This window comes from Oryzias latipes, chromosome 14 (assembly GCF_002234675.1).
Source record: "Oryzias latipes chromosome 14, ASM223467v1".
Lineage (NCBI taxonomy): Eukaryota > Metazoa > Chordata > Actinopteri > Beloniformes > Adrianichthyidae > Oryzias > Oryzias latipes.
Window position 1 is genome coordinate 19,593,248 of NC_019872.2, and position 22,964 is coordinate 19,616,211.

General features: G+C 40.8%; 2 protein-coding genes across 6 annotated transcripts; both read left to right on the forward strand.

Annotated features, from left to right (window-relative positions):
• Window positions 1–494: 494 nt before the first annotated feature.
• Window positions 495–14,064, forward strand: LOC100125507 (estrogen-related receptor alpha). Of its 5 annotated transcripts, none has more exons than XM_020708608.2 (8): window positions 495–581; window positions 2,072–2,165; window positions 6,210–6,593; window positions 6,920–7,036; window positions 7,139–7,252; window positions 8,631–8,798; window positions 9,636–9,905; window positions 11,562–14,064. In XM_020708608.2, the coding sequence occupies exons 3-8, from the start codon at window positions 6,215–6,217 to the stop codon at window positions 11,813–11,815; spliced, it is 1,302 nt and encodes a 433-aa protein (XP_020564267.1). In that variant the 5' UTR covers window positions 495–581; window positions 2,072–2,165; window positions 6,210–6,214; the 3' UTR covers window positions 11,816–14,064. The 5 variants fall into 5 exon arrangements, with proteins under 5 accessions (XP_020564267.1, XP_011481993.1, XP_020564268.1 ...); XM_011483691.3 differs by having other exon boundaries at window positions 546–743; XM_020708609.2 differs by lacking the exon at window positions 495–581 and adding an exon at window positions 790–912.
• A 3,800-nt stretch (window positions 14,065–17,864) lies between these two features.
• On the forward strand, window positions 17,865–20,617 carry prdx5 (peroxiredoxin 5). Its single transcript, XM_004076582.4, has 6 exons — window positions 17,865–18,133; window positions 19,557–19,691; window positions 19,777–19,908; window positions 19,989–20,027; window positions 20,113–20,177; window positions 20,273–20,617. Exons 1-6 carry the CDS (start codon window positions 18,041–18,043, stop codon window positions 20,376–20,378), a joined length of 570 nt encoding a protein of 189 aa, XP_004076630.2. The 5' UTR covers window positions 17,865–18,040; the 3' UTR covers window positions 20,379–20,617.
• Window positions 20,618–22,964: the final 2,347 nt, after the last annotated feature.

Here is a 22,964-nt window from a genome sequence, read left to right on the forward strand (position 1 = left end):
TAGTGTTTGAGCTATCACTTCTGGCACAGCACTTATTCCAAAAATAAACCCTTGATGGATTTAAGTGAATATAAATCGAATAAACTTTTATTTGAAAGAGTTGCAGAGCTTTCATTTAACGCTGATGACGGTGGTAGAAGTGTTGACGGACGTAACGGAGAAACAGTGGACGCAAATTGAAGCAGAGGGAGGAGCAAAGGCACGAGTTCGAGCGACGTCATTACATTTGTCAAGCACGTGTGATGCAACGACGAAGATACCGGAAGTGGTGGTTTTCTGTTTAAAAAAACAAATCCAAAAATGACTAAATTATCGATTAAGTTATGCCATTTTGTAAAACTAGAAACCACGTAAAAGGTTAAAGACGCAGACTGCATTTTTTTCACGATAGCGCTTATTTTACTTTTGAAAATTAGCAAACGTATGGCTTTAGGTGCGAAAACTTTTATTTTGTAAATTCCTAGTAGCGGAAGTCATATTCGTAATCCGGTAGCAAAAACGCTAGCGTCGAACTACAGCTGTAGTTGTAGAAGCCAAAACGGGAACAGAACCGAACAGCCGGACAAGACGCTTTGTAGACGGTCAGTCGGTCTCATTTTTGAGAGCAGTGGCGTCGGGAGACTCATGTGAGAAATCCCCGCGGGACTCAGTCGATGCCATCGAACCCATTTTTTTCACCGAGCCCGGACTTTGCTGCCGTTAAATTAAGCTCAAAGCCAAATGCAACGGTTTGACGTTTGCCAGTAAGTCAGTGTCTTTACCTAGCCTGCATTTCGGATGCTGCACCCCAATGGGTTTATGCTGTTGTTAATCTGGGTTGGGGACGTGCCAGGGTCTGACCGGCCGCCTGATGTGCACGCACGACTCGCCTGGCAGAGCTGGAAGTTCGCCTGGAAATTAATGAAGCCGCGGGTGGGTCGCAAGCTGCGTGTATTTTGATAGAATTCGCTTATTCTAATAATTGCTTATTCTTCTCCAAGACGCCCCATACCCACGTGCCACCTCTTTACAGATACATGCATGTTTTTTTAATTAGTTAAAAAAAACATAATCATGTCCATTACCGAGATGCATCTTTACTCCATAAATACATTATATTTAGAGTTAATTGGAGAGATGCAGCAGAAGCTATCCTGTAAAAACCATGTCTGAAGGCGACAGTACATGTGTAAATATCCACACTTCTAAAACTACCAGAACTTCAGCTATCTCTATATTTCTCTTCATTGGTGTTTTAATCTCCACAGTTATTATTACTCTCCATTTTAACACAGTGAACTGTGTAAGTCAGCGTGCCTGCTGGACCTGGATAGGGATCACTGATCTAAAGGCATAATCCACTTTGGCAATTAACCTTTCACCAGTCCGAGATCAGTAGGCAAGGTCACCCCAGGGTGCTTTTCAGGCTGTCTCCACACAGCGCCACCTTGAAAAAGCCTCAACAATATAGGCTGTGATGCGTTACCAACTACAGGGACCGCCATGACCCCTAATCAAAACTCTTTAGGAGCCAGTTGAAGTCTTTTTCCTCAGATGAAATAATACTTTTCTGCTAGTCATGTCATTCAGAAATGGTTGCATTTGATATAAACTCTGGGTTTTGTCTCTGCAAAATGGTTTTCCCCATGTAAATGTTAATGTCTTTGTGGTTGGAGTTGATTTAAAACTGCATTGCCACTTTTTGACACTGTAGTCTAAATCCTGTTGTATTTGAACTTCCATTGGGAATCAGTATGAAAAGTTGTTGTCTTTTATCTCCAAACTTCTCTTTTGGGAGTTTGCGGCAGTGAGGGCTAAGCTTTCTCTGTCCGTCCTTCAAGCATTCCTGTGACTGTGACCTTTGGAGCGTGTCACGCCGTGTTCAAGGGGGAGGGTAGTCAAGCAGCGTGAAGATCCTCTACAGATACCCCGGGCTGCAGATCTCCCGACAGAACGCCACTTTTGTGCAAATGTATCCCAATCCTGAAAAGAAAAGAAAAAGAGAGCTGACAACTGTTTTTTCTTTGAGGCAAATACCTTTAAAGATGATTTATTACCTCCATTTCACCAAAAACCTTTGCTGGATTTGCAGGTGTCCTGCTGAAAGAATTCAACCCACAGCGAGTCGCTGAGCTGCCATTAGGAGTGTGAGACATCTACATTTAAAGCTCCATTACACCGAAGAGGTAGGTTGTTTTCACTTGACCTTTTATGGCCATGAAATGTTCCATTGTAATTCTACAGGCATAATGGATGTCCATATGCTTCATCCTGGGAGGCTTTTCATATATAATTTTTGCAGAAAAGATTAAATATGAAAAAAAAAACGCAATGAAAGAGAGCAAAGGGACCCCCCCACACACACAATTTTCATGTCAAATCCAAATTATGAAGAGTTTCTAGTTATATAATTGATTCCATAGATGTTTGTCTGCATCATAACAGTGAAAGATAAAAGTCTGAGCATAAATAAATAAAAACAACAGGGATGAGATTGTATATTTGAATTGGAGAATAATGAAAAGAAAGTGTTGTGAGGAAAATACTGAATCCATTTGTTTTTGACTAATTTTTAATATTATTTCCAATTCAAAATCAATTCGTCTTTTTAATATAAAAAGACGACTTTATATATTTAAAGATTTTAACTGAAAAAAAGATGAAACTTTAGGATTGTTATTTGAAGACTAACTGAAATATTGTTTCAAGAAACCAGTTTAAAGCAGAACTGATCTGTGGATTTGAATAATTCATATTTTCAAGATCAATTAAATTCATATTTTTATTTAGAACTATAAAAAAAATTAGCAGTTTGTAAATCAACAAGAAGAAATTAAAATTCATAGCTAGAATTTCTTTTTTTTTCATCAACTCAAATAATTTGATTTGATTATTCTCAAGCATTAGTTGTAGTCAATGCAATAAAAAAAATCACCCAGATTTGTCAAAATTATTACAAAAATTATGAAATGCATAGATAAAATAGACAAACAAAACAAAGGCACTTAAGTCACATTTGAGTAATTAAATATGGTGATCATTAACTAAAGTCATGGAGAGCCTGATGTATTGCTTGAAAAGAAGTGGGAAGAAGCAAGCTTTTATAATTCCACTGAGTTAATTCATTTCATAGTTATACATATTTTTCGTTATCTGTTTCTGATCTGACAGATTCTTTTTTTAAGTTTATTGATGATTGATTATCTCCAGAAAACATTCATTCATGATTTCAGTCAACTGTAACGTGAATCACACACCACAGAACAGATATGTAAGACTTATTGATCAATGTTACTGAGAATACAACTTCTTATTAATCCAGATATCATTGCTATCATTATTGATCTAAAAGTTTTGAATAGAATAAAACTTTATTGATCCCACAAAGGGGAATTTACTTTGTTACCAGATCTCTGTTAAAACAGCAGATGGTTAACACATATCTAAAATATACAACAATAATAATAATAGTAATTAGTTATAATTAAACAGTAATAATTTAGATTACTTAAAAGTACAATTATTTTGGGATATATTTTTATATTCTTTATTTTCTTTTGTAAACGCCTGGATCAAACCACTTTGAATGCATAAGGAGTTAGCTGCCGTTAGAGGGGACTGGCTGAGGGCCGGCCCACCCAAACAAGCAGCAGCAGCAGCAGCAGCCAGTCGAAGCTAGCTTGGGAACAGGTTCCTTATCAAACCCGGGCTATAGGGGGTACTCTAATGGTCTCAGCCCGACGGTAAGACACAGACTCGTACGACATAGACTAGTGACAAAAGATAAATGTCTGTAGTGTAGGAGGAAACTGTTGTTCAGACGGGATTAACGTTAGCTAGCTAGCCTAGTTAGCCAAATCTAGTTTAGCTAACATAAAGTTGTGTGGAAGGCGTGTAACGCTAATGTTCATTTACAGTACAGGTTTCTGCCAACCTCACCTGACTTTAACTCGCACTTGTGGCGTTTTAATGAGACAAGTGACAGACGACGTAGCGCCTGATTATTAGCTCTGGAGTCCAACATTTCTAGAGCCAGTCTTGTGGCGTGAAGCACAGATGTCGAGTCGAGGCGTCCAGCTGTGCACACATGGTGGCGGATGTGTGGGTGAGCCGTTCAAGTCGGTCCAAGCCGGCTAAAAGTTGAACCGGCTGCTTTTGCTTTGACCCCGTTTCTGCTCAAACAGAGCTGGTTTCCACTGAGGGCAAACTCCACGCGGGGTGGCTGCCAGCAACCGCGGATGTGTGTGTGTCTCCCCCCATAAAAAACCGTAAACACTTTAGAAAGAATCCTGTCTCCTATCTGCGGCTGAATCCGAGTTATCTAGCGGGATTTGCACGATGTAAAGAAAATCACAGGTGTTTGTGGCTCTTGACCTGTTTGATTTGACTCTAAACATGTCTGGTGAACGTGACATTTCTCCTAACTGAATCTGCTGTGACTGACTGAGTGTAAATGTAAGTTATAGCTTGGCTGAGATGTTTGCATTCTTCATGTCATAAACTGCTGTGTGTTCATTCCATATTTGGTCCATGATGTTCCCTGAACTGCAGCAGAACGTGCTCTTTTCAGCAGTTTGCTCATTCAAAGGATGATAATCTGACTTGGGAAAACATTTAGTACACGTTGGTGCTGAGCTGGTATATATCAGTTTATTTTTGATCGTGTTTCTTTTAGGAGAAGATGGTGGGAAGCGAGTTTACTTATCTGTTCCTTCAAGCTTGCGACTGGGCTGGTTGGTGATTATTTAACAGCGCTGGCTGTGACTTTGCTGTGTGTTTGCAAGTGAAGCTCACAAGTCACTCTGAGTCTTAACTGGATTGAAGGTATTTAGGAAGCACAGGTGATCTATGAAGTGACAGGAGCTCAGTCTTTCAAGTAAGACAGCGTTTATGTTCTTGTTGATTTGAAACCTGGAAGCTGACTCGGTGCTCGTAAATAAAAAAAACATTTTTCCTGAGTTTTTTTTTAATACGTGAAATGTTTGTAAATCACTGTTAGACGTTACAGATTATTGCGTCTTCTGTGGGTTTTTAATACAGGAATGTGTTATTTAGCCTAATTTAGCCAGGTTTTGAACATCTACCCACCTGTCTGTTTATCCTCCATCCTGGTAGAAACAGAGGTACACATTGCTCTGATGTCAATAAACTGTGTGTCATAGAGCCCTCTTAGCATAACTGTCTTATTTAAAGTGGATGTCATTTTTTAGGAAAAGGCAAAAGTGGCTTGTTGTGCATTTAGATGCACTTCAATCCCTCTCTGCAGTTACACAAAGACAACCTCATGCCTTTTGAACTTCTTCACTGAATTTCCTTACACAATAATGCATGCAATACAATTATTTATTTTTAATCAGAGTCCCTGGAATTAAACCGACCCCCCCCCCCCATCTTTGTCATCCCTGCAGTTGACTGCAGAACCTTTACCATCTCTCTACAACATCATTCCTGCCTCTTGATCGATGGGAGTGCCTGCTGTTTACGAGTATCTCGACCTTCATCCCGCCACCTTGACTGTTTTAACTCCCAGAAATATCATGCACAGACTTCAGACAATGTGAAGGATCTGAGGAGCGTGTGCTTATATTTTAGTCTTAAAAGGTTTCTGTTTGGAGATTTTAAGGTGCTTGCTGGTATAGTAGAAGTGTAGCTGTGCAGGAAATGAACCCAAAACTGAAGAAATGCTGGTGTGTGTTTTCTTTTTTTTACTTTTGTCTTTGGATCTCGGCCCGCTGTTGTTGAAATCCGTTCGGTTTTCACAGCCTGCCTCTGGCTAACTCCAATGATTCATCATTTTTTTAGTGTTGTGGGATAAAAGTTGAGTCATAACGCGTTAGCCGTTGGATTAAGGCAGGATTTACTCTCCTCAGACTGAATGGGCTGGTTGCTTTCTGGTGGCCTATTTGTTCTGAAAACTCAGTTTACGTTCAAATTAACTGGAGTCCGGCTCATTAAAGCAAAGCTGGTGTAAACACTTGAAAACAAAGCCTTATGCATAATCTGTAATCTACGCCTGTAGGGAATAGTCCGGTATTCGCTCACATTTTTCATCTCTGGTTTGTATTCTTGTCTTAAACACAATCTTAAAAGTCAGATTGTGTTTTTGCCTGCTTTGTTTATGTCAGCTGTGTTGATGGGAGGTCTTTTGAATGTCAAAAGGTCATCCATCTTTTCCACTATAGCAGTATTCATCCTGACCTTTTGCTCTGTTTTGTATGTCCGCCTCTCAGACGACATGTCTTCCCGGGAGCGTCGCTCAGACGTATACATAAAGGCCGAACCTAGTAGTCCAGAGGGCGGTGGCGGGGGTCGGACCAGCCCCGGCGGGGCTTCCTCGGATTCCTCTCAGAGCGGAGGCGGCGGAACACGAGGAGACGGTGCCAAGCGTTACTCGCCACCACTCTACACGCCGGCCCTGCGTTGTCATTTCAAAGACGAGGCCGGCGAAGGAGCAGAGGAGAGCTCCACCGGGAACGGAGCGGGGCGCTGCAAGTACGCCCTGAGCACGCTGCCCAAAAGGCTCTGCCTCGTATGTGGGGATGTGGCGTCCGGGTATCACTATGGAGTGGCGTCATGTGAAGCCTGCAAAGCTTTCTTCAAGAGAACCATTCAAGGTGTCAACAAATAGTCCTGCAGACTTGTTTTTTCTGTGAAACATTTGCATGCATGTTTTCAGATTTACAGATTATGTTAGGATTATGTAAGAATGCAAAGAAAAGGGTGTTTACAGTAAAAAGAGTAACTTGAATGTAGCCAGCCTTGATCTGGTGTAAGTAACTCAGCTTAATCTTCTTAATGTGTTTTTGAAAAACTATGCAGCAGTTATTGCTCAGCCTTATGATCAGGTGGAGTGTAAACTTTGAAGATGTTTTTGTTTCTTTCAGTTTCTTTGTATTCATATTTGCATTGTGGATTCATACGGTTCTGTTTGATCCTGAAGGTAACATCGAGTACAGCTGTCCAGCATCAAACGAGTGCGAAATCACCAAAAGGCGCAGAAAGGCGTGCCAAGCATGCCGCTTCACCAAGTGCCTCAAAGTAGGCATGCTCAAGGAGGGTGAGCCTGTGGAGAGTTCATTCTGCGCTTTTAAGAAAAAAACCAGCAGTATTCCTGAGTTTAGGTTACATTTCAGGCTAAATGTATCTGTTCTGTCTGCAGGAGTGCGTCTAGATAGGGTCAGAGGAGGACGGCAGAAGTACAAACGGCGCCCGGAAGTCGAGAACGCCACATACCAGAGTGCCCCTCTACCACTGACCAAGGAGAGCGAAAAAGGTAGCAATAAAAAAAACAGTCTTTGAGAAAAATGTACATGGTCGTGAGCAAGTTTCACTGTTGAGGTTTTGGTCACTGACTGACTTTTATTACCTTGTTATTATTTTTAAATATTTTGCTGTGATGAATCCAATCCATTTAGATTCATAACTGTTTTTTTAAGTTGAAAAAAGCGACAGTCTCAGCTGTAACAAAGTCACTGCTGTGATTTCCCAGGGGAGAGGCTTTCACTACTTTGCTAAATGAAGTGCAGAAAAAGTTTTGTAAGTGAAATAATTAGTGCTGTCATCCGATTCGTTTTTTTGTGCGATTTCTTTAATCGGGACCTGTATTTAATTCATCTATTTTTAACCGCAATTATTTTTCACCTAATAAAGCCTCATTTGAAGACATTTTCATTTCAATTCATGACATTATGGCAGAGTAAAAGATCAAATCCCAACTGAAAAACTTTTTTTATTAGGTTTTCCTATTAAATAACAGCTTTCCAACCTTTATTTTTAAGGTTGGAATAAAATACAAGGAATGTTTTTTTTATCAATCTCTGAACAGTTGAGAAAAAATTAAACCAAACACAACAACAAAGCATCAGAGTGCTCTAACATAACACTAAAAGAGAGGGAACACTTTTCTGAGCCATCCAGAAAATATTGACCACAAAGTTAATACCATAATAAACACACAGACCTTATTCCACAGTTTACCGTCCCATGGCCTCCACTTACCCCGTTAATTTATGACAGCTGTGGCGTTGTGGGTTTGTTTTGCGTTAGTTCTGTGAAGAACTACAAAGTCGCTCATTGACGTCGTCACAGCAGCAACAGGACGCGTTCCGCATAAACACAGCTGTACACGGACGCCAAGACTGGGAGCAATGGAAGAGGCGCTTTCATCTGCGTTCAACTAAAATGTTCACCCAAGTACATAGTTGGACCCTTGTCTTTTGTATAGAAGACAACAACAATAGGTATAGATTAAAAATTAGATAATTATATTAATGTCTGTAATTAATTAATGGCGATTAAGGCGATAATTTGACACCCCCTATAAATAATACAAAGTCCCATGTTCATGTGTTATTGTTTTTGGTTTAGACATTGAAAAATATTTATGTTATGATGATTTAAACAAAAAAAAAAGGCTCAATAACAAATCTGACTTCCCTTGCTGGGAGTGTGAAAGGTCACCAACATACCTCATAAATGTGTCTGTCTTTTGAAAACGGTGTCACAATTGGTGGCTGACGGCTGACTAAATACTTCTTTGCTCCACTACACATACATTCTGTAAGTTATAAGTTCAGGTGATGAGACTTTAACGTCGATGTGTCTGTGACAGCAGCTGCAAATGATCCATTATTTTGTGTTTTGTGATGCAGGTGCCTCCAGTATCATTGTGTCCCACCTCCTGGTGGCAGAACCCGAGAAGCTCTTCGCCATGCCGGACCCGCTGCAGCCCGACACGGCCCAGCGCACGCTCACCACCCTGTGTGACCTCGCTGATCGCGAGCTGGTGGTGATCATCGGCTGGGCCAAGCACATTCCAGGTGAGTGAGAGAAGAGGAGGAGAGGAACCAACTGTTCCTGCTTCGACATCACTCGGACCACAGCTTTGATCAGAACGAAGAAGCTGTGAGGACGAGGGGTGGTCAGAAGAATCCCTTTGTGAACCCATGATTCAATAAAAGACTAGTTTATTTTTTAATTTTTCACAGCAAAATCCGCCTTTTAAATGCAGCTGTTGTGGAGGCTCTGTGGACACAGGAGGGCAGCGCTCTTTATAAGTGTGCGACTGAGACTAAGCTAATGGCAGCCTCCAAAAACCACCCAACCATGTTAACTTATCTGGTAGATTGTTTTGAACAACTCTCTTTGGAGTCTGAACTTCTCTGTGAGTTTTAGTTTGCCTGATTTTTTATTTATTTTTTGATCGGTTGTGTATTTTAAGCGAGGTCCCCGATTCAGCGAGCTTGTTGCATGTGCCGTTGCATCTGATTTTGATCCTCGACTGCCTGATAGTTGTGTCAGAGCCGTTGCTCTCACTGCCTCCTGACTGTAATGAAAAATAGAAAATCTCTGGAGCGACTCATGGAGAGCCAGCCAAAAAAAAGAAAGAAGTCTGTTATGAAACTGTTAAGAAAGGAAGCGAACACACTGATTTCTGGCTACAAACTGAAAATATCAATAATATGCTATATTAATTGAGTACTTTTTAAAACATTTTAGTGGATTTTTTTGTATTATATGGTATTTAAGAACAAATAAAGAAAAATAATCATATTTAAATAAATACAAATATTTTATGCTGGGAGTAAATTTTCCTTCCACAGATATCTCCCGATAGTTTCCAGTATTTATGAGTTTTCTCTGTGTCTCGTCTGCAGGCTTCCTGTCCCTGTCTCTAGCAGATCAGATGTCGGTGCTGCAGTCGGTGTGGTTGGAGGTGCTGGTTCTGGGCGTGGCGTACCGCTCGCTCGGCTGCGAGGACGAGGTGGTGTTCGCGGAGGATTTTGTCCTGGATGAGGACATGTCTCGAGCGGCGGGACTCACCGAGTTGAACGCAGCAATCAGTCAGCTGGCTCGCCGTTTCCGCACACTAAACCTGGACCGCGAGGAGTTCGTCATGCTGAAGGCCATCGCTCTCACAAACTCAGGTACTGAAAACATGAACACAGCTGACTGACACTCAGTTGACCATTTTAATGATGACATGTCAAAGCCTTTCCAATGATTGGGCTAAAACAAAAGCTAGTAGTGTGTGTTTTGTAAGCACTCCCATTCACAATGCTCCACATTTACCTTCATCCTCCCATGATGCATTTCCCATGATCCAAAAATGGATCCGTCCTTCTTCAGCTGTATCTTTATACACATTTCAGCACATATCTGTGGTTTGTCATTATTCAGGACAGCTGTGGATCTTCTCAGGAGATAAAAGTGGATTTAAAAGCTATTACCTTATTCTTTAGAAAGGACGTACCTCACAAAAGGAGAAAACTGCTGCAGTCATTATAAAGCATGGCAGTGGAAGGTTCAGGGTTTAGGCTTTTAGGTCAGAAACAACAATTAAACGTCTCTTAGTTTGTTTTTTCATTGAAGGTCCAGATATAATAAAGTAAAGCTGAGCTTTCAAAGAAAACAGGGACAGACTCCATTTCCTTTTTTGTGTAAAACACCCCCCATCACAACTCCAGCGGCTTCAAGGCATCAAAATGCTGTTAAATCATCATAATCGAATGAATTCCACTTAAACTATTTTATTAAAGCTTAGTGTAACTGACCAGCTTGTTGCATTTCCACTGTTCCATACTCATCCTACCTGCTGGGTTCAGATTCTGTGAGAGAAGGAGGAATCCGTCAGTAGAACCTTCTCAGTAAGGTGTGCTTTCTGCCTTAAGCCGTCTAGAGTTATGGAGCAGCAGATGGAAGCGATGCTGCACCAGCGGTCTGGAGTAAAGCATCTCTGGAGCAGACCTCAGCTCAAGCTTGAACGGAGCCGGTTAGGTCGACGCACCAAAAAAAAATCGTACATATGTGCTACAAGCACCAAATTTGCCAGGGATTTACTTTAGGTTAAGTAAAGCACATTTACCACGAGAAAAATCCCATTTGTAAAGATGGCGGGCAACACACCCAACTGTTACAAACATATTTGATTTCTGTTTGCCCCAGTCTCAACAATGTGGGCTGGTTATGCACAAAAATGAAGAGGTCTTTTAACTTGAGGGGTAGCAGCAGAATACTATTATGTATCTTTGATATTTTCATGGCAAAGGTACTTTTCTGTGGAAGGAGTCCTAAGGTACATCCATAGCTAAATGCACCGGCTCCATTCCCTAAGAGCCACCAAACTCACAACACGAGAATGTTTATGCACTGTGTAATGAGCAGTGACTGTATATGAGTGACCCCTCCCTCCTGGCGTTCCAAACAGGAAGTACCCACTGGTTCCAAGAAGCCAAAATCCCATAGACTTCTATTGAGAAATAAACAGCTATGACTCAGTCATTGTATTGGTCATAATAACGGTTCTTGCTCTGATTCCTATGTTCTTGATAATCCTCATTATTCTTTCATGATATATATAGCAACTTATTCGATTTATAAACTGACCAATCAAATGCCCCGATAACAAATGGTGAAGATCTTGTAATTGTTCTTCAGTAGATGAGCGATCATTCTACTTGGATTGTAGTCACTTTATTGAAACACATTTTTCAAAGCTACTATTTTGAGTTTTTTTTTCCAGGCAGACAGTATTTAGAGCTTTTTCAGTCCTCTGCCTAACCCCCCTCCCCTGCTGTTGTCAGACTCCATTTACATCGAGGACATGGAGGCGGTGCAGAAGCTGCGGGACCTCCTCCACCAGGCCCTGCTGGAGCTGGAATGCCAGCGGCGCCCGGACGACCCCCAGCGGGCCGGACGCCTCCTCTTAACGCTGCCCCTCCTCCGACAGACTGCCGGCCGTGCGCTCACCACCTTCTACAGCATCAAGACCCGCGGCGGCGTCCCCATGCACAAACTCTTCCTGGAGATGCTGGAGGCCATGATGGACTCTCCTTAGAGCGCCGCGGCGGCTGAAGGAAAGGACGGCCTCAGAAACGCAGCAGAGATTTAGTCTTCAGGAGCGGATTCTACAACAAAACAAAGGCTGCTTTTACTTTAGAGAATCATATAGGGAAATCACTTTATTCCTTTTTACTCGATGTGAAGGAACGTGTTGGAACCTTTTTTAACTTGCTTTTTTAGTGGAAACGACGATCTGCCAAACGTCAGCAAAACGCTCCAAGACTCTGAGGTGGACACGTGTAACATAAAGGCCAGAACTCCCGTCAGCTTTATAAACATCATCGCAGCAGAACTCTGAGGATCACCTTTTAGAGAACGCAGGCATAGACTGCAACCACATGGCTTTGGAACTGTTAAAGGTCACGCCACAGCTGCGAGTGAAAGCCATAACCTCACCTCTGGCTGACATTTCTTTACTGTTTAGCAGCCCGCTGTTGGCTAATCATGTGAATGACTTGCAATATGTTTGAAGCAATACGGTGTGATGTTTCAGTCACATTTAAAATGTGGATAAAAGGCTTGATTGGTATGTTTGTGTTAGCTGATCCCCAGATACTGAATACTAGTCAAATCTGGTTTATGAAACCTTTTGAGATGAAAACCGTCTGCAATAGAGAGAAGGGGGACGGACTGATGAAAAAAAGAACGAGTTATAGGATGACATGAATATAAAAAAGAAAATGTGCGTCTGTAAATTTCTCTGTTGGGCTTTCCAGCGTCCGTCTTTGTCGGTGCGAGTTACAGGAACGGTCGCCGCTCTTTCACTGTAAAAGCTCATGCAGCCACAGCGGCGGACACAAAGCAACGTGCCTCATCAGCTCTTTTCTACTCCACTCCCCTCCTCCTCCTCCTCCTCCACCGGAGCCACAGACTGACCTCCAAGTGTCCGCTGAAGGACGCCGGCTCCCGTTTCACGCCTGTCCTGAAACGCGTCTGCGAGTGATGCATGGAGCGATTCGGCTCTGAAATCCCCCTGAGATCCCGCCTCCTGTGGACGCACATCCGTGGAACTTAAACTCTTAAAAGCCCCCGGACGGGCTCAGGGCTACAAGAAGCGCAACTTATGCAACTCAGCTGTTTTTGGATGTTGAAACTTTGACTGATAAAATCCTGAAAGTCCTCCTCATTGTGACCGTTTTCAAAGGTCGCGAGCGTCACGTGGAACCCGACGGAGGAAGGTCTCATCCCAGTGGCCAACGGGGCGTTTCTCTTTCAGCCATGTATAGTTCCATCTGAATAAACAATGCAATTTATAGTGGAAGCCGATGAAGCCAGCAGATGTGGTACTACGTCCCCATTACTGTGCTACTTGTGCAGCTTAGTGTGCTCGTGTGTGTAAAGACATGAAACTGGCTTCTCCATGCATTTCTAGGAAATAAGGGCATTTTCAGTCGACATTGTGACACTTTTCCTTCTTTCCGAGGCCGTTTGCTGTTTTAGGGATCAACATTGCATGACTTTATAGGTGTGGCAGCACAGTGAGGCTACAAACGGCTACCTCAGGAGGCGGCATGAGCCTGACGGATGGCTGTGAAGGTGTCGTACTCAAAAAAAGAAAAAAACACCCCTTCTTTCAGTTGGGTTGACCTGAGGCCGGTTCAGAGGTCCAGCTCTGTTGCAGTGACAGATGTTTGGCAGAATGGTTTTCCTCACTACATTTCTAAAACACCTGGTGGAAAACACCAGGGTGCTTTTATTTTGAAATTTCCATCAGTTAGATTATTTCTCCTTTTTGTTGGTACAGTGGGTTATGGTGGAGGGTCACTGCAGCATTAAAGGTCGAGTTATCCTGTCGTGTCGGTCCTATTACTAATGTGCACATTATTATAAATGAGCAATACAATAAATTTACCAAACTTCATATTTCCTTGTATAGCCACAGTGTACATTCATGCCAGTTATAATTATAAATAGCAACTAAATGTTATTTAGGAGTTTGAATCAATGTTTGTATTTTGAAAGAATATTTAAATGATTAAATTCTATTTTTTACCCAATTTACTGTTTGTTGACACTGCTTTATTTTTTGTATGTGATATCAGCTGTGAATTTCTGTTTTTGTTTGTATGTTTCGATGAAATGGTTTGATGTCTTTGTCTAAATATGTCCACATTAAATTCACTGTGACGTCAAAAAAAAAAAAGAATCGAAAATGGTAATTGTGATCTCTTAACACGTCTCTGATGCAAACCGAAAGGGATTGTGTGGGATTTGTGATGTGAAATAAACGGACACACCACTACATTTTTACGCCTATCATCTGTGTGGCTGTTTACACACACTGTTTCAGTGCATCAACTAATGAATGCAGCTAAGATTTTTAGTTCATATTAACCCTTGTGCTATCTTAGATGACCCCACCCTTACATTGACGTGTTCTTCCTACCATGACAAAGGTGGATAAAGGTGGAAAGATTTCATGTAATCCATGGACACCAGTGAAGATCACAAATCATTGAAGAAAAAAGGTTCAGAGCACTGTCTAGTGGGTCTAGATGACCCAACTCCCAATGTTAAAGTGCCTAGGATAGTACAAGGGTTAAACCCTAAGAAGTCAAATCCCTAAAAGTTTTCTAATTTTTTTACCCTATGTGAGACAGTTGTGTGCATTCTGTTTTGCAGATTCCTAAATTGTGTGCTTGCTGTTGAAGAAAACACAAAGTGTATCCCCACGCCCCCCTGCATTGATGAGTAATATTCCACCTTAGATGTTTGGAAAACAAGCAGATTAAAGCCGTCATTTTACATAATTTACCTTTGGTTTTTGATCAATTTTAATAGTTTAGTATTAAACAAGTCAAATACTCAAAGGTATGGTTGTTGTTTGATTTTGTGTCATTAAAAGTTAATCAAGTTGGAGGAAATCACATATTTTGTAACACCACTAGAAATTAAAGGTAAAACTTCTTCCAGTGAGGGGCATGCGCCACTAGTGGGCAGTATAATCTGTCTGCCCCATGTCAATTTTTAAAAATTTGGCTTTACAAGAAAAATATTTTTAAAAATGTATATATATATATAGATATCTATATATCTATATCTATATATATATCTATATCTATATATATATATATATATATATCTATATATATATATATATATATCTCATATCTATATCTATTTCATAAATGAAAGTTCTAAAACTATTGAGTGTAGCCCAGTTGAATTATTTTCATGTTTAATTGAAGGGCCTGGAGGTTCCCTGCTCTTTTCAATACGAGCTGTAATTCATTTTGTTTGGATCTAAAACAGGTAAACATAGAATAATTGAGTTTAGTCCTCAAAAACTCAATCACTAATAAAATGTATGAACTTCATGTCATGATCTGTCCTCCGTTTGAACATTCTGAAAGTCTTCATTCTGCTCCTAAATACTAGTTCTTTTAAAGAATACATAAGGTTTGAAATCTCCTTGAGTTTTTACTCAGAACCTTTAAAGACCCACTCCAATGAAAATAATGTTTTTAAAGCATTATTATGGCATTTTTCTGATGATGGAATACGTATAAAGTTTACTTTAAAATTGCACTTTTTTCATATTTCTTTATCCAAATAATTGTGTATCAGAAACAGACGCAAAAATGCAATATGAAAAAATAGATTTTTGATGCAGAACATATGCTGGGCCGGTCACAAGCTCCCTCCACTGCTCCATTCTGATGCATCCGCTTGTTGACGACTAGATCTTTGTACAGTGAGGGGGGGGGGGGGGTAATCAGCCACTGATTGTGAAATTCTGCAAGTTAAAAAGGTGAGAAAGGCCTGTAATTTTCATTATAGGTATACCTCAACTATGAGAGACAAAATAAAACAAATCACGAGATCTGATCTGATATTTAAAGAATTTCTTTGTAAATTTTCATGGAAAATAGGTATTTAGTCACCTACAAAAAGCAAAATTTCTGGCTCACAGACCTGTAACTTCTTCTGTAAGAGGGTCATCTGTTCTCCACTCGTTACCTGTATTAATGTTACCTGTTTGAACTGGTTATCTATATCAAAGACACCTGTCCACAACCTCAAACAGTCACACTCCAAACTCCACTATGGCCAAGAACAAAGAGCAGTCTAAGGACACCAGAAACTGAATAGTTGACCTGCACCAGGCTGGGAAGACTGAATCTGCAATAAGTAAGCAGCTTGGTGTGAAAAAATCAACTGTGGGAGCAATTTTTAGGAAATGGAAGACATACAAGACCACTGATAATCTCCCTCAATCAGGGGGACCTAGTGACTGACCTGCAAAGAGCTGGGACCACACAAAGGCTACCATCAGCAACACACTACACCACCAGGGACTCAAACCCTGCAGTGCCAGACGTGTCCCCCTGCTAAAACCAGTACATGTGCAGGCCCGTCTATAGTTGCTAGAGAGCATTTGGATGATCCAGAAGACGATTTGGAGAATGTACTATGGTCAGATGAAACCAAAATAGAACTTTTTGGTAAAAACTCTACCCATCATTTTGGAGGACAAAGAATGCTGAGTTGCATCCAAAGAACACCATATCTACTGTATAACATGGGGGTGGAAACATCATGATATGGGGCCGTTTTTCAGCAAAAGGACCAGGACGACTGATCCGTGTAAAGGAAAGAATGAATGGGGCCATGTATCATCAGATTCTGAGTGAAAACCTCCTCCCATCAGCAGGGGCATTGAAGATGAAACGTGGCTGGATCTCTCAGAATTACAACAATCCCAAACACACTGCCCGGGTAACGAAGGAGTACGTTTGTAAGAAGCATTTCAATGTCCTGGAGCGGCCTAGCCAGACTCCTGATCTCAATCCCATAGAAAATCTTTGAGGTAGTTGAAAGTCTGTGTTGCCAAGCAACAGCCCCAAAACATCACTGCTATAGAGGAGATCTGCATGGAGGAATGGGCCAAAATACCAGCAACAGTTAGTGAAAACCTTGTGTAGACTTAGAGAAAACATTTGACTGCTGTCATCGCCAACAAAGGGTTTATAACAAAGTATTGAGCTGAACTTTTGTTGGTGACTAAATACCGGTACTTATTTTTCACCATAATTTACAAATAAATTCTGTAAAAATCAGACAATGTGATTTCTGGATTTTTTCTTTCATTTTGTTTCTCATAGTTGAGGTATACCTATGATGAAAATTAAAGGCCTCTTTATTGTTTTAAGTGGGAGAAGTTGCAGAATTGATGGATGACTAAATACTTTTTTGCCCCATTGTACGTCTTTGTTTTCCTCGTTTGAGCTAACATAGCTGGCTATTTTTGTTGCAACAGTAATATTTGGTAGGGGGTGTGAGCTAGCGAGAAAGTGTGTAAACAGAGAGCTCTCATAACAGGGAGGAGAAGTGGGGCTGTGTTGCTCCACACCCTGTAGTCTTGACCACAACCCAGAACTGAATTTCTGAATTTCTAATGAACTACTGCCACTCTGCAGAAACTATGTCCTAGAAAGTGAACTACTGCCACTCTGCAGAAACTATGTCCTAGAAAGTGAACTACTGCCACTCTGCAGAAACTATGTCCTATGTCCAGAGGTTTTGTGATTTTTTTTTTCTAAAAACAGCTCAATCCTAATTTAAATACCACTGGGAATGCTTTGAAATAGATCACGCAATGATCCGAGTGGGACTGTAATGGTATTTTAGCTTGGTGATTAAATGTTCTTGCAACAATTCGTATTGATGTCTGTCATTTTGCACGCAAACCATCAATACAAGATAAGCGATCATGAAAACAAAAATCAGATTTCTTAGATTTAATTGTAATCAGATTTTAGGAATAATGGTGAGAGTCCAGGAGAAAATAGTTGTAAGAAAAAAATATCACATTCTTACAACCATTGACAAAAAAAGCAAGTGAATCAAAAATCTCCACACCAACTATGAAAGAAATGTGGAAAAGGTTCATGTAAATGTGTCCAATCGGATTGTTGCAGTAATTCAGCTTTCAAATTGTTGAGTCAGCAGGCTCTGCTTAAGTATTCAAATGTTTTGGCATCCCCTCAGATTTATTTAAACCACTTTTAAGTAGTTCCGACTAGCGTTCGGATTAAAGAGCTGTGCAGCCAGTTAGCTTGAAGCTATTTTCAGTCTTTACAGTAAAGTGGGTCGATCCCGTAAACCCGTTTGACTGGAGGAGCCCGTTCCAGCTCCGTTAGGAGCAGAAACCTTAGGCACTCCCGTCCCTGAGGGCTGCTCCCGCGTGAGCCCACTACCAGCGTCTCCGCGCGACGCGATGCTCTTCATTAGATCCAGTCCCATCAGGCACTGCGGGCTGCTGCTACACAGACTTCTCCACGGTTCTTCTATCTCCAGAATGCCGATTCAGGTACCAAACCTGCCGCTGTACACTCTACACCCGTAGAGACCGCCATGTGCGGATCTTATTATTGGATTGAGACCGCGGGATTTGGTTTTATTCCGTTTGTAGCCTAACATGCTAACGTGGCTAACACCAGCCGCTATATCAGGCGGAGCAAAAAGGGAGTTTCCTCCATTTCCAACCAAAACGCAGAAGTTTTTAGTGAACATTTAAACAGAATTTAAGCATTACGTATTTTGGAAGATAGCTTCTAGATATTTATTTAATGTGTATCTTTGGCAGCTTGGCCAACCTTTACCTAAAAGGTCATTTTTACTTGCCCCAAATGACCACTCGGATTTTGACGATTTTCGAAAGCTGATTTTTTTTTTGGTTTATAATTTGCGCTTTTCAGTTCTGTGCCCTTTCTTTTTAAACAAATGTGATCGTATCTCTGAATGAACCTTTTCTGTTTTTTCGATTTTTTTTGCAACCTGTTATTGTTAAAGTTGGTTTTCATAATCCCAAACGTCATAATATCTGTGTAATGGCGTACGTACATTATAATAAATAGCGATCTCCTGGTTTGTTGTTGACAATGAAACGTAAAAAATGTATTTTTAAGATGAAATATGCATCAACATTAATATTAAAAAACCTACATGGAAAATGATTAAACTGTCTTTTCTGAATTAGGTGATCTTTTTGTGATTTTGTCGCCCTCAAGTGGTCCTTAGTAGAAGTGCACAATCTTGTTTAGAAAACGCATTATTATTATTATTATTATTATTATTATTTATTTTATTATATTTTATTTTACCAGGAAATTCCATTGAGACTGCATCTCTTCTTCAAGGAAGACCTGGGCCAAAGGGCATCAATACAAAATAAATACAGTTAAAAAACAACTGAAATAAAATACATTACAAAATACAGATGCAATTAAAATTGAAATGAACAGTAGGGCAATGACTAATAGGATTAATTAAAAAGTGGTACAGATAGGTCAAGGGTGACATGTGCATGTTTCTTTTAAAAGCTCAGAAAGTTTTGCTTTAAAACAATTCAATGGAATAAGGTCATAAGGTATAAGGAATAAGAAGGAATAAGGTTATTATTCAGTAGAAAATGCCCATCACATTTTTAAAATGTGTGACTAATAAAATGTCTTTGTTTTGTTTAATTTTTGTTGTGTTACTTATTTCTTCTTTTTGTCATATCTAATTTACAATGATTAAATTTGCAGATTTATATCTATGTACAAGTAAAAAGCAAATTCTAGCACACGTTTGAGATAAAAAAAAGAGAAAATCATTTTTCTTTTATCAAAGTAACATTAATGATGTAAATAAATTAGGTGATAATGTAAAAACAACAATTCAAATGTTGTAGGTACGCTGTTATTTTCTTATTGTTAGAATATATGCACTCATTGTGGATTCATTAACAGGTTGGTGAACAGCTTCCAGCTGTGGCAGTTGATGAGGGGGAGCCAGGAAAAAAGGTGTCCATGGATCAGCTCTTTAAGGGGAAAAAGGGAGTCCTCTTTGCTGTTCCTGGAGCTTTCACTCCGGGCTGCTCTAAGGTAAAGCGTCAGTTGACCCTGGTTGTTCTTGATTTGCATGCAGTGATCTTTTGCCCGCTCATGATTTCCTCTCTTGTTGCTCCAGACTCACCTCCCAGGTTTTGTGCAGGAAGCTCAGAGCTTAAAAAGTAAAGGCATACATGAAGTGGCGTGCATCTCAGTCAACGATGCATTCGTCATGGCTGCATGGGGGAAGGAGCACGGAGCAGAGGGCAAAGTATGGATTCCTGTCTGCATTATACAGTCTGTATTGATAAAGACTGGAGGTTGAGCTTGCTTCCTCTTCTCCATTTGCAGGTCCGAATGTTGGCTGATCCGACTGGAGCATTTACAAAAGTAACAACATTTGCCGTACAGCAAGCAAACACAGTTTAACGTTGTCATTTTGCCTTCTGATCCGCCTTTCCTTTCTGGTTTACAGGCTGTTGACCTGTTACTAGACAGTGACCAGATAGTGCAGGTGCTGGGAAACAAACGTTCAAAGAGGTAACATTCATTTGTCCTTCATGCTCCTGCAGTCCTGATCACGGCGCTTGTGGTTTTCAAGCTGAAGCTAACTGCGGTTCTGACCCGTGCCTCAGGTATGTGATGTTGGTGGAGGACGGAGTGGTGAAGAAGATCAACGTGGAGCCGGATGGCACCGGGCTGACCTGCAGTCTGGCCTCTAACATCATGTCGGAGCTGTAGCTCCAAATGAGCGCACTGAAGCAAACCGTTAACCAACAGCTACTGTAAAAGTTGCACAAGGAGCATGGCGCTGACTTGCTCAGACTTCTCTCTTTTCCCAAAGTTTAATGCAATTGTAATGTGATCGCTTGCGACAGAGCCGGAACGCAAGTCATACGCACAATTATGACACAGGGAGCTTTTTCTAGACTGTTCTTTTGTTTAATCCTAGCAAATAAAATTCTCTCTAAAAGCAATAATCTGCTGTTTTTTTTGGATATATTTTTCTAGCTAGTGTGTTTACAAAGGCTAGTAATTATCCAAAATTACTCAAGTGAAAGTAGAATTACTTTGACATAATATTAGTAAAGCAATCATCAAAATGACTGGGTAAAGTCATTTATCAGAAGTACTCAAGTTAGAACTTCTGTAGGGTTTTGGTCAAAAACCTTACTTAACCCTTGTGCTATCCTAGGCACTTTAACGTTGGGAGTTGGGTCATCTAGACCCACTAGACCAGGGGTGGCGAACAAGTTTGTCACCAAGAGCCAAATTTTTTCGCTGTGAGAGTCAAAGAGCCACACCACACACTGACCTGCCAAAACGTACACACACACGCAATTAAAGCCGTATTACTTTCCATAACACACTCATCTCCCTACAACAGAACAGCAAGTTTTGTACTGATGTTTATTTCAAGGAAAGAATCCACCTTCAATACACACATCAATGCAGCTTAGCCAGAGTAAACACAGAGACTACCCTGGAGGTCAGAGACCCCCTCCACACACTCTCTCTCTCATCTCTCTCACACACACACACTCTCTCTCTCTCTCTCATCTCTCTCACACACACACACACTCTCTCTCTCTCTTTATCTCACTCTTTTGTCTGCCTCTCTCTGACACACACAACCACACAGTGACAGGCGGTGAGGTTGATGCTGGAGTGGCACTGACTCCTCTGAAGTCAGATTTACGATGATAAAACTGAATATTTCACCATTTATCCAACAGCATTTAACTGGTAATTCTTTGTGTCTCAACATTCCTCTTTCAATGACCCTTACACCAACAAATACACAAACATCTGGACAGAGCATCCTTCTGGTGTCTGAGTCATTCATATTCACAATAAACACATTAAATACATTACATGTCAGTTGTGTGCAACTTAAATTAATTTTGACCTTCATTAGAATATCTTGCTTTTATATGTTTTTTTAATTTAAAATTGAATGACTGACATCTGCATCAAAGGCAAATAACCTATTTAATAGTAATACATTGCAATGAGTCAGTTCGTACTTAAAAGGAATAGTCCAACAAGTTCTGAGTTTAAATTTAACTGGCTGCATTATCCACGCCTCTCCTTCCTGCTCATGTTTAGGAACCTGGTAACTTCTTTTCTCACTCACTCAGCCAAACGGCATGCAACTCAAATCTGCTAACAGCTACCTGGCTCACGGTTTTACACTGAAAATGTCCTACTTCCCATGACTCTTAGGGGCTGAAGGCGGGGCTAACCCCGAGTTCTCCACACCATAGATATGTGTGCGGGGTGGGCGGATTGGGCGGTTTTTCGCTGGGTCTGGCGGTTTTCTCGTGACTTTTGGGCTGGAAAACTGTGTCACTATCTGGCAACACTGATCAGCTCCTTTACCTGAGTGTCGGTCAGAACGGACCGATGTCTGTTCTCCTAATTATAACAGGGCCTTCTTTCAAAGAGATTTCTGCTCATTTATCTCTGGTTCTCTCGCTGCCTCATCAGTGACCAGCAGGGATCTCAGGCAGTCAGTCTCTGCATTAAAGGATCCATGAGAAAAGTGATCTGCGGTCGTTTCCGTCCAGTTGCGCAAGCAGCGTCACGTTCTGCGCCTCGTTCATTCTGATTGCAGCTTTCTGCTGTGAGCTCCACAAAGAAGGAAAGTGGGATGATGGCCGTTTAGAATGAGCACTTTGAAAAGCTTCAACTTGTTAATGAAGGAGACAATTTGTGTCAGATGATCAGGAAGAGTTTTTAATTTTCTCCGGGACACGTTCTGTTCCTTTCTGCCATGACCAATGTTACTGCTTCCTAAAGCTCATAATAATAAACATCGTGACTTTCCATTATGTTCAGTAAAAAAGAAAGAATCTTCCCGTTCTTCCGGACACGTCCTGTGTTTATCTTTATACTCTGAATTTCACCATTTTGACCATGAGGGTAACGGTCTGCAAGCACATCAAATCTATATCTGTGTTTCGACAGTGGGCGTAACCCGCGCAAATGATTGGCGGTCACGTATGTGTCGGGAGCAAAATCAAACACATACACACACACTGCCAAATCACTTTTATTATTAATTATTATTTATTTTTAATACCATCTGATGGTTGGAACATGGTTTAAGAGGGAAAAAAATATGAAATGAGGCACAGTATATATAAAATATGATGAGACGCAAAGAGCCGCACGCTCATTGGCCAAGAGCCGCATGCGGCTATGGAGTTATTTCAGTCTCAATAATCAGAAATGCACACAACCGGTTTTACAAATACACACGCTCCGATTCACAAATGTCATTTTATGCAAACGTGAAAAATAAATTCGGAAATACACACCCTG

What these genes read in the sequence shown, in the direction of transcription:
- LOC100125507 (XM_020708608.2), top strand. Translation starts at nt 6,215, where the DNA reads ATGTCTTCCCGGGAGCGTCGCTCAGACGTATACATAAAGGCCGAACCT. An exon ending in CTTCAAGAGAACCATTCAAG is followed by an intron (nt 6,594 to 6,919) that starts GTGTCAACAAAT and finishes TTGATCCTGAAG; the next exon opens with GTAACATCGAGTACAGCTGT. An exon ending in CATCGCTCTCACAAACTCAG is followed by an intron (nt 9,906 to 11,561) that starts GTACTGAAAACA and finishes TGCTGTTGTCAG; the next exon opens with ACTCCATTTACATCGAGGAC.
- prdx5 (XM_004076582.4), top strand. Translation starts at nt 18,041, where the DNA reads ATGCTCTTCATTAGATCCAGTCCCATCAGGCACTGCGGGCTGCTGCTA. An exon ending in TCACTCCGGGCTGCTCTAAG is followed by an intron (nt 19,692 to 19,776) that starts GTAAAGCGTCAG and finishes TTGTTGCTCCAG; the next exon opens with ACTCACCTCCCAGGTTTTGT. An exon ending in AGCACGGAGCAGAGGGCAAA is followed by an intron (nt 19,909 to 19,988) that starts GTATGGATTCCT and finishes CTCCATTTGCAG; the next exon opens with GTCCGAATGTTGGCTGATCC.